General features: G+C 39.2%; 1 protein-coding gene across 1 annotated transcript; it reads left to right on the forward strand.

The window, feature by feature from the left end:
- Positions 1 to 668: 668 nt before the first annotated feature.
- On the forward strand, positions 669 to 3,546 carry LOC110875217 (protein FAR1-RELATED SEQUENCE 5-like). The gene is made up of 5 exons (XM_022123414.1): positions 669 to 755; positions 848 to 1,658; positions 1,764 to 2,022; positions 2,134 to 2,697; positions 2,788 to 3,546. Exons 2-5 carry the CDS (start codon positions 952 to 954, stop codon positions 3,544 to 3,546), a joined length of 2,289 nt encoding a protein of 762 aa, XP_021979106.1. The 5' UTR covers positions 669 to 755; positions 848 to 951.
- The last annotated feature ends 8,336 nt before the right edge of the window (positions 3,547 to 11,882 follow it).

The following is an 11,882-nucleotide window of genomic DNA, read 5'->3' on the forward strand; positions in this document are numbered from 1 at the left end:
GCAAAACCATCAAGCTTTGTTATTGGTGATGTGTTTTAACAGTCATACAGATTCTTATTGCATGTGTTTTAACCGTATTGTGTTTAACAAGTTTCCTGTTGTAAATCATCTGAATGTTGTCTTTTAAATAGTGTTGTGTTTTAACAGTTATTGAGTCTGAAGACAATTTTTTTTAATGTTACAAATTGGATGTTGTGTTTTTTAAAGTAATGTGTTTTACTAGTTATGTGTGCTAATTTAGTTTCTCATTGAATGAATGTGTTCTAAATGTACTGTGTTTTACTAGTTATGTGTTCTAATGTAGTTTCTTATTGAATGATGTGTTCTAAATGTACTGTGTTCTACTAGTTACGTGTTGTTATTGGATGTTGTGTTTTAAAAGTAATGTGTTTTACTAGTTATGAGTTCTTTTTTGTAGTTTCTTATTAAACGATGTTTTTTAACTGTAATGTGTTTTACCAATTTGGTGTTTCAACAGTTGCTGAGGTTGTGGCAAACCATCATCATGTTATTGGTGTTGTGTTTTAACAGTCATAGATGTTCAGGGTGTTTTTGTTCATTGTTTCAAATGAGTTGGATGATGGTTTGTAGTCCGAAGGTCACCCCTTTTTTTCATAGTTGAATGGTGTGTTCTAAATTACATAGTTGCAGTTTTTTGTTCATGTTTATTTAAACTCTTTATGTGTAAACATCAGTTTGTTATATGTGATGTGTTTTCAACAGTTGTTGAGTTTGATGTGAATGTTTTTTTATAGGTTCACCTTTTATCATTGATTCACTGTTTTTTTAATTGCATTATGTTTGGTTAGTAATGTGTTTTATACCCTTTTTTTGTCATGTGTTGTAGATGCACCTAATTACCAATTACGTGGTGTTGAACAAGTTTCTCCAAACACTGGAACGAAGAGATATATTCCGGATTCACCCTCTTCGTTGACGCCAGCAGAGGGAATGTTATTCGACACAGTTGATGACGCATATAACTTTTATAAAACTTACGCAGAAGCGGGAGGTTGGACTGTAAGGAAGGGCACACAGCACGAGAACCGTGGTATTGTTATAAACAAGTACTTTTTCTGTTCAAAGGAGGGTCAAAAAGACTTTCGACCAGTTGATACTTTAGTTGAACAGCCGTCCGATAGGTGGGTACGTAGGGTACCATCCAAAAGGACCGGATGCCAGGCTGCGATCAGAATAAAACTTACCGATGCTAAGAAGTATTTGCTTTATCATTTTATAGAGGCGCACAACCACGATTTTGTGCATGAAGAAGATTTACATCTTCTCAAGGAAAACAGGGGTATTAATCGTGCACACGAAGAGATGATAAACAAGATGTCACATCTCAACATCGGGCCTGTTCGTGCATTTAACATTATGAAGGAAGTGTATGGTGGGTTCGACAAAGTCGGTGCTACCAAAGTCGATTTTAAAAATTTCAAGAAAGAGTTAAATCTTTTTATCGGAGAGTTTGATGCGGAAATGTTTGTCAAGCGTCTGATGAGGAAAAAGGAGTTTTTACCGAACTTCTCTTGTGAATATGAAACCACAGACGAAGGTGTGTTGAAGTGCATTTTTTGGGCCGACGAGGATATGAAGAGAAATTATTATATGTTTGGGGACGTTATATCATTTGATGCTACATACAAGCGTAACAAGTAATGATGAGTTTATTTTTTTACATATTCATTGTGTTTTAAATCTTACTGTGTTATAAATACATCATGATTTTTTTTCATCGCTGATTGTGTGTTTTTTTAAAGGTATAACATGATGTTTGTCCCTTTCACTGGGATTGATAATCATAATAGGAACGTGACACTTGGTGCTGCAATTCTCGGTTCGGAAACGGCAGAGACGTATAACTGGTTACTTAGGGCGATCAAGAACGCATACGGGTACGCGCCTCCTGTAATCGTTACTGACCAAGACCCTGCGATGAAAAGGGCTATAGCTGATGTTTGGCCTGAGTCGAGGCATCGGTTATGTATGTGGCATATCATGGATAAACTCACTACAAAGGTCTGGGTTTTATATGGCAAGGTTTTATTTTTTTTATTTTTGTGTGATTTGTTCTGTGTTTTAAAAAATTTTCTTTTTTTTTGTCATTCACGATACAATGTGCCATTTTAGGTCGGGGCTGCCCTATGTTCAAATACAGATTTCAGGAAAAGATTGTCTGCAGTTGTTTGGACTGATTCTCTATTGCCCGAAGCTTTTGAGGCTGAATGGGCCGCTATTATTCATGATTTCGGTTTAACCGACCATGAATGGCTGACGTATATATATGGGCTACGTGAATCATGGATTCCAGCTTACTATCGTGAAGAAGAAATGTCTGGTCTTATGCGGACATCATCTAGGTCCGAAAGCGAGAATCACTTTTTTGGAAAAATTAGCAATCCAAAGTGCACGTTAGTTGAATTTCTTAGCCACTTTGATACGGCTATTGAAGCGCAAAGGCATGAGCACCGAAAAAACGATCATGACACTCGATACACCAACCCTGGAGAGTGGAGTGATTTTGTTCTCGAGAAGCAAGCAGCTCAAATATATACTAGAACTTTATTTTTGGATGTTCAACTCGAGATTCAACATGCTATTCATCGTTGTACGAGTGTCAGATTAGATCACGTCGGTGATTTCATTAAGTTTTTTATAAAGGATCTCGATCAGCCATGTTCTTCGTTCTTCGAGGTGATTGTTTATTTTTCTTTATGTGTTCTTTTTTTTTGTTTATTATTTATTTGTTTATGAACTGTGTTTTATTGATATTAAATGTTACAGGTTATGATACGCGAGGAGGATGTTACTGTTAAGTGTATATGCAACAGGTTTGAGCAGTTTGGGCTGTTGTGTAGTCACATTTTTTGCGTGTTACGGATTCTTGATATAAGGGAGTTTCCTAAACAATATATATTGAGGCGTTGGACGCGTGAAGCTGTTCCAAATAGTTCCCCCGGGTCCATTCTTACGGATGGTGGAGATCCAGATCGTAGTGACGAGGTTAACCGGTGTGTTCGGGAGATTTGTCACGCAACGGAGTATGTCGTGAACAAGTTGATTTCAAAATTTGATAAGTTGTCTGATTTTCGAGACCATATCAAGCAGTTTATGTCAGTCGCGGATGAAGCTCAAATAAATGCACCTCCCAAGACACGACGTAATCGATTTGCTGAACTGCTAGGAGTTGCTCCAGAGAGCACGGCCACTATCCGTGTTCCAGTTGGTACCAGGTTCAAGGGCTGTGGTTCTCATAAACGCCTTAAATCTCAAAAGGAGCGAGCCATAAGTCAGTCTGGAAGTAAACGTCGTCAATGTTCATTATGTAAAAAATACGGTCATAACAGAGTAACGTGCTGGAAATACACCGTGGCTGGGGCTGAGGCAGGTTCTTCGCGGAATGCTGGAGGTAATGAAGACACAATTCCTGAAGGAGATGCAGCTATGGTTGTTCAAGGTGATGGTACTGGATTGAACGATGATGATGATGTGTTTTACACATCTGGAAACGATGCAGATATGGACGATGAGGAGATGGCATAGTAGGATCTTTTTTTATCAATATTTTTAGTATTTTGCTGAACTATCCGTTTTTCAGTTTTATTTTTTTATCGTATGTTTGTTTTGGGATTTGGTTTTGTTGAATTTAAGACTGATTTGTATTCGACATTTTATGAAAACCACTTAACCCACCCCCCCCCCCAAAAAAAAAAAAAAAAACCTAAACCCCCCCACCCCCACCCCCAAAAACCTAAATTCACCCTCCCACCAAAAGCCTAACCCCCCCACCCCCAAAAACCTAAACCCCCCCACCCCCCAAAAACCTAAAACTAAACCCTAAACATAAACCCGAAAAAAACCTAACCCCCCCCCCCCGCCCCAAAACCTAAACCCCCCTCCCCCCACCCCCCAAAAACCTAAACCCCCACCCCCAAAACCTAAAAGTAAACCCTAAACATAAACCCGAAAAAAACCTAAACCCCCACCCACCCCCCCTCCCAAAAAAAAAAACCTAAACCCCCCTCCCCCCACACCCAAAAACCTAATCCTAATCCTAAACCTCCAAAAAACACTAACCCTAAAAGCTAAACTAGACTCAAAAAGCTAATTTTAAGCATGTAATGCAATTGTAGTACATGTTATATTGCACATGTGCACTACTATAATAATAGTGTTGAAAACAAGACGACACCATAAATCTTTTTTTATGTCATAAAAAATATGCTCGAATATACTTGAATGAAAGATAAGAAAATTTGTGATCTTATGGTGCCATTTTTGTTTTAAAATGATAACGTCTGGAGAAATAGGAAATGTTTGAAAAGTTATATATATATATTTTTTTTCCAATTTTACCCCTCTTTCATTAAAAGTCCCCCTTCTTCATTAAAAGTCTCCCTCCCCCTCCTTTTTAGTGGATTTTAATTAGTTTTCTAGTTTCTCATTTATATTTAGTTTTCTCATGATCCTATCCCTATATATATATATATATACACATTTTAAGGCAACGGAAGCATAGGTAACACAATATATATATATATAGTATGAACACTTTTTATACCAAGAGTATCCGCAATGGGACAAGATCACCGACATGCAAACACGAAATAAAACACCAACCATAAGTGGGTTAGATACACCTTCGGTTAGTAAATAACCGGTTGAGACACTGAGGTTCAATGAACAAGTGCTAGTGATACGAACCAACGAGATGCGAGTGCGAACCCGTATAGCGGCGGCGGTGACAGGCGGCGAGCGGGGGACCAGTGGTGGTGGCCGGCGGCGAGCGGCAGCGTGGCGGTGGTTGGCGGTCGGTTATGGGTTTTCTTTTGAGAGTGGTTTTTAGTTCTTGCAACAACAACCTTATGCAAGACCCAAGAACCCATTTAAATAGTGGATGGAGGTCTATGCATGTTTGCCAAGTGGCGGACATGCATAATGCATGTGCGACAAGTGCCCAGGCTTCTTTGCATGCGCGACAAGTGGCCAGCCTTCTTTGCATGTGCGACAAGTGGCGCAACATGGATGCATGCATGACATGTGGTGAGAGGAGTGTTCTTGTCTCACCCGGTCCATGTACCCGTCTCTCAGTTAATACCCAAAATAAGTTCGTAATTACTAGTTAAACTAGTTTAGTGGATTTTAGTTTGCTGCCCACGGTGTAACTCTTACGGGTCAAGACCCGGTCGGTAGTGTTGACTTATCGAACTGGACATAAATATCCAAAAACTCCCACTTGGACGGTCTCTGATAAGATCTCCACCCAGACAGCCAGCGGTGCTCTAGCTGCACATTGCTGCCCCCAACAGGTCATGGCACTTTAAAGTCACTAACCAAGGTATCTTCCCCTCAGCAACTACTTGCTACTTAAAGACAGTAGACTTATGGCAATCGTAGTCATCTATCCTTTTTGTAAAAGACATCAATTGAACAATGAGACATAGATCAAATTCAATCTCATATGGCTTTCAATCATTATTGTTCTCATTCAAGAATCAAAGCGGTCCAATCAAACACATAGTAAGTTTGGGTAAGGCCTTACACTTCACCAGCTTGAATCAACAAGGGCTCCCCGATGTCTAGCTGTTACATATAATGTAAGAGTACAGAATCCCATCTAGACTACATACAACTCCCACTGAACTTCAGAGCTACTTCCAATCAATGCCTTTATGACTGGCAGTTACGCGACAACAGTTGACACTGATCAAAGAATGGTCTTTAGTAAACGAAAGTTCTAGTATGTATCTCAGGTCAGAGGATACTAAATGAGTATGCCTAAATCAAAAACATCTTATGAGTAAGATCCATGAAGATGATTTGATGCGAGTCACATCCAGCTTCATTTCACAATGAGGCCTATGAATTTGGAAGTCAACTCCTTGAGTCCAAAATCGGAATAGTCTTAATTCAGAGTCGTTCCCACGAGTCTGACCGACTACGGATAATTTAGAATACAAGATTCATGGATTAAACGTAACAAATTCGAACACAATTGTAGGATTCAAGAATTTTATTTAACTATAAATCAAAATGAATGCAAGAGTACAACTGCTTGACGTTCGTACATCCAAATACTAAATCAAAACATATCACTAGCTAATCTAAGCCTAATAGCGTCCATGTGACGGTCATGTCTTTCTTGAGTCATTGGCTTAGTAAAACGGTCAGCTAGGTTTTGATCTGTGTTTATTTTGCTTATAACGATGTATCCACATTCCACAATCTCACGTATGTATTGGAACTTTCTCGAAATGTGCTTGGCTTTGTGATGTGATTTAGACTCCTTAGCCTGAGCAATAGCACATGTGTTATCACAAAATATCTGGATAGGTTTCATGATACTTGGAACCACATCGAGATCGGTTATGAACTTCTTCATCCAAGCAGCTTCCTTTACGGCATCCGATGCGGTAATGTACTCAGATTCCATGGTGGAATCAGCCACAACACTCTGCTTGGAGCTTTTCCATGAGACAGCTCCTCCATTGAGAGTGGACACGAAACCCGTTTATGAGCGAGAGGTATCTTGATCAGTTTGAAAACTAGCATCAGTGTAACATTTTACAGTGAGCTCCTCATTGACTCCTCCAAATATTAAGAACATATCTTTTGTCCTTCTCAAGTACCTAAGGATGTTCTTAACTACAGTCTAGTGGGCAATCCCAGGGCTCTGCTGGTAACGGCTAGTCATGCTCAAAGCATACGAGACGTCTGGTCGAGTACATACCATAGCATACATGATAGAACCAATCACGGAAGCATATGGAACCGCTTCCATTTGCTTTATCTCACGGTCCTTAGAGGGAGCTTGTGATTTGTCCAAGACGGTTCCTTTAGTCATTGGAACACCTCCTTTCTTGGAGTTTTCCATCTTGAAGCGTCTTATTACTTGATCTATGTATGTGCTCTGAGTTAGCCCAAGAAGTCACTTAGATCTATTCCTATAGATCTTGATTCCAAGAATGTAAGCGGCTTCTCCAAGATCCTTCATTGCAAAACAAGATCCCAACCAATGTTTAACTTCCTTCAGCATGGAGATGTTGTTTCCAATGATCAATATATCATCTACATACAAGATCAGAAATGATATAGCACTCCCACTAACCTTTCTGTAAACACAAGGTTCATCTTCGTTTTTGACTAAACCAAACTCTTTGACTTTCTGGTCAAAACGAAGATTCCAGCTCTGACACACTTGCTTGAGTCTATAAATGGGCTTGTTTAGCTTACATACCCTATTAGGATATTTTGCACTGATAAAATTGTCAGGTTGAACCATATAAACATCTTCGGAAAGATGTCCATTAAGAAAGGTGGGTTTAACTTCCATTTGCCAAATTTCGTAATCATAGTACGCAGCTATGGCAAGCAATATCCTGATCGATTTGATCATAGCAACGAGCGAGAAGGTTTCATCATAGTCAACACCTTGAGTTTGAGTGAAACCTTTCGCTACTAGACGTGCTTTATAGGTTTGTATATTTCCATGCATGCCGGTTTTTCTCTTAAAAGCCCATTTGCTCCCTACTGCCCGAGATTCGAGGGTAGCTCAACCAAGTCCCAGACTTGATTGTCACACATGGATTGCATCTCGGCTTCCATGGCCTCTAGCTATTTCGTAGAATCTGGATTAGAAATAGCAGATTAGTAACTAGTTGGCTCGTCATCAGACTCGGCTACTGTCAGGACTTCAGAACCCTCAACATTCTGAAGGTATCTATCGGGTTCTCTACGAGTCTTGATGCTCATGTGAACGCTTGTGTTCAAGTCTGATTTAGCATCAACAATTTGTTGTGGTTTAGACGTTCCGACCTCTTCAACAGTTGTTTGTGGTCCTTGAACTTCTTCAAGATCCACTAAGTTACTTCTAGTTCCTCGAATAAGAAGTTCATCTTCAAGGAATCTTTTTGCCTTTCTTTTGATGGAAATCGTATTTGCATCAGGATGGTAGAAGTAATAACCGCTTTGGTTATAGTATCCAACGAAAACACCTTTTCGCCTCGAGGGTCGAGCTTGTCATCATAATCACTTGTGATGTAAGCATCACACCCCCATACTCTTAGGTAACTCAAATTTGGCTTATCTCCATGCCATGTCTCATAGGGAGTCTTGTTTACGAGTTCGAGCAGCAGTCATAAGAGCAAAGCCCCAAAAGGAGTGAGGCAATTTTGTTCTACACATTATCGATCGAATCATATTTAGTAGGGTTCGATTTCTCCTTTCACACATACCATTAAGTTGGGGTGTGCCTGGTGGAGTGGGTTGTGAAACTATTCCACGTTCCTTTAGATGATCGAGAAATTCTAAGATGAGGTATTCACCAACTCGATCTGAGCAAAGCTTTTTAATCTTTCTATTAAGTTGGTTTTCAACTTCGTTTTGAAACTCTTTAAACCTTTCAAAAGTTTCATGCTTATGCGTCATGAGATAGACATAAGCATATCGACTATAGTCATCGATGAATGTAATGAAGTATCTCTCGTGATTCCTAGTCATAGTTCTAAATGGACCACATACATCTGAGTGTATGAGTCCTAGTAGATCACTAGCTCGTTCACCAACATGGGTGAAGGGATCCTTGGTGAGTTTGTGATGTGTGTAAAATGCAACATATAAATTACATCAAATAAGGCATAAAACTAACCCTTTTTAAGTACTAATGTTGGGAAAAGAGTGTTTTTGTCTTCCTTTTGTATTTTTAGGATGAAATGAGCTCAAATTCACAAAAGAAGCAAAAAGACAGCTAATTCTAACATAAATACAAGAAAAGGAACAAAAGTGGATTGCCCGAACCCTCAACGGCATCCTCCCAAGCAAAGAAGGGGAAAACAGAAGACTGAACACGCCCCGTGCTCAGCCAGCACGGGGCCGTGCCCAAGAAGCAGTAGAAAAGACAAACCTATAGAAGCTTCTATTGCCCACCACGGGGCCGTGTCCAGTGAGCACGGGGGCGTGGCGAAAGTACAGCAGGTGCATTAATTGTAATTGCGAATTACAATTAATGAAGAGAGAGAGTGTCAGACGGGCACGGGGGCGTGTCCAGCGGACACGGGGCCGTGCCCAGCCTTCTGTTCAGCCTATAAATAGGAGTGCTTGGTTTCATTTCAACTCATCCCTTGGCACACCACCTCTCTCACACTTCATCCACCACCCACCACCACCATAACACCATCATCCACCACCATCATCCATTGTCCATCGTAGAGTGTGTGAGTCATCTCGGGATCCAAGATTGATCGTAAGAGTTCTTGACAATCAAGGCCAAGTTTGCCTAAGTCTCTTACATCACTTGGTGAAGACAAGTGTTTAGTATAATACTTTTTATTTTTAATCTTTTGCACTTTTTATTTGGTTTTGTATTAATGACTTTAATAACTAGTTACTTATGTTGAAGGTGATCTTTCCTTATCGTTTGTCCTTGGTGTCTTGGCATTATTTTACTGTCTATATAAAATAAAAGATTTTCACCATTCATATCTCCACGGTCTATATGGAGGTATGTTGGCTACCTGGTCGGGGGTTAAGGGAACGGTTTGGTAAGGGTCATGCCCTTGTTCAGCGTTTAGAGGTCCTACAAGGGACCTGGGTCAAATTTAGTAGGATCTCCTTCAATGCCCATAGGTATTGGATGGCGGGGATCCAAACTCTTTGTCACACCCCGAATTCCACGTGTCACCGGTGGGCCCGGTGTGGGGTACAGTGACGTAGTTGGCATCGTCATAGACAATCAACACAATATAATAATGCACAGCGGAAGCAGAATAGAAACATTTCAACTTTAATTAAAGTGCAATAATAAATATCACAGTCGTTGAAATGGATCCACAGGCGGATCAAATAAAAATGGAAATAAATAGTTCAACAGATAATTGTCGTCCGAGCTTGCGAGACTATAGTGGACGCTCTTAGGAAACAGCCAGCCTATTTCCGTATAGTACCTGCACTTAATCTTTTGGGAAAAATACGTCAGTTTACACTGGTAAATACAAATCGACTGACTCATTTTGAAAATGATTAAAAATTTATTTAAATGCACAAGGCATAAATATTTTTATTAACTTGGGATAATCATATAATATGAACTTGTGAACGAATTACATGCACTTATATCTCTGGTGGCCCGGGATCTACTGTCCGGGCTAGAGATTTAATTGACACACCACATTAAAGAGTTATACACGACGAGTGTACGCCTACACCCCGTGCTCTGGTCGTGGCCATCTCGTAAGATAATGCCAAGGATATCCGGGACATGGTCAATAACCCCCCAAAGCCTTTAAGTAAGACAAAACTGTTTAAACGAAATCACACAAGCTATTCAAGACTGTACACCCATAGGGCGCAGGACTTGTGCGCCCGATCAAGCGGTATTTTAAATACCGTACCCCAAGCCCGTATAGGGAAAATAAGTCAAAATGTATTTACCTGAGCAAGTATAAGTCACAAATGATAAGTGGTGGTAGCTTTTACCGGGCCTCCTAATCTGGAACAAAGGTTTATAATTAACCTATTAGATTCCTAACGGGTCTTTTATTTAAGCCTAAGCTTTGACCGGTTAGTTTTTAGGAATGATACGGTTTACGCACGATTAAGCGAAAGACCGGATAGAATGTGCTTTAGACCCGACAAGTTTGAATACTTGTATAATATGGGTATACTAAATACATTCTGGATTTTGAAATAAAAATGATAATGTTTGACCCGTCTCGGTCAATTTACGCAAACTAGTTACGTAAACCGAACCGAACGCGATAAGGGCGATACGGGTAGCCAAAAGATTCAAATGCAAGTTCCCTGAGATAATATGCTTAAGATATGATATTATATCAGTAAGTTATGTTCTATATTGCCCGGAATAATTTTAGACCCAATTTATGCCTTAGAAGGGCATTTTGGTCATTTAAAAGAAAATAAAAGGGTAAAATTAGAAATCTGAGTTTCGGGTCTGGTTCATACAGTAAATATACTTAATATAACATATTATATCAGTAGGGTATGACCCATATACCAAATTTATCATTTAACACCAAACTATGCACCGTAGGGGTATTTTAGTAATTTCACAAGGGCTAAAAATGCCAAAACTGGAAGTCTGAGTTCATATACTTATACTTACTGTTTTTATATGAAAATATGCTAAACACATCAGTAGGTATAGGTCTTATATGTTTAAAACAAGTATAACGCTTTACTATGCGTTAAAACGCTAAAAATACGATTTAAGGGCGTTTTCGGGTTTTCACAATAAATCTGAGATTTTTATATTTCCAGAATACTTAAAATAATTTATTCATCATATAAAATCAGTAGAAAAAGGTTTCGGGTCAAAAGGATGTGTAAAACTCATTTTATGGCTAAAACGGTCAAAACCGACATAAGCCGAAATGACTAGGTGATCTAGGATCCGTTCAGCCAAAAATTAATTAAAAATCATCAAAATTCCCAGAATATTATATTACATCTGTTGGTAAAAATTTTCGTATCAAAACGTGGCCAGAAACGGGTTCTACGCGAAAAGGACCGTTTATGTAAATTTATAATATAGTTTTACGCTAATGGCCATAACTCACAATCTGGACCACCAACTGATCCGAAATTTTCGGTGCAAGTTTATATAATCAAAATAAAGATCTCTACTCTTTTACTTTTCCAAAAATCCCGTTTTAAATCAAAAAGGGCAAAATAGTCAACTTTATGCATAAACCGGAAACATGCATTCGAATAGGCTAAGCATAGACTCAATCAAAGAAAAATTCCAGGAAGTTTAACTAAAATAAAAATAGTCAAAAATACTTTTCAATACAGATCTCGAACATGCATGTACGAATCCGAATCGATAGTCTACGAAATAATCGTTTTACAAGACTTTCGGTTCC

The sequence above is a fragment of the Helianthus annuus genome, chromosome 3, assembly GCF_002127325.2.
Source record: "Helianthus annuus cultivar XRQ/B chromosome 3, HanXRQr2.0-SUNRISE, whole genome shotgun sequence".
NCBI classification, from domain to species: domain Eukaryota; kingdom Viridiplantae; phylum Streptophyta; class Magnoliopsida; order Asterales; family Asteraceae; genus Helianthus; species Helianthus annuus.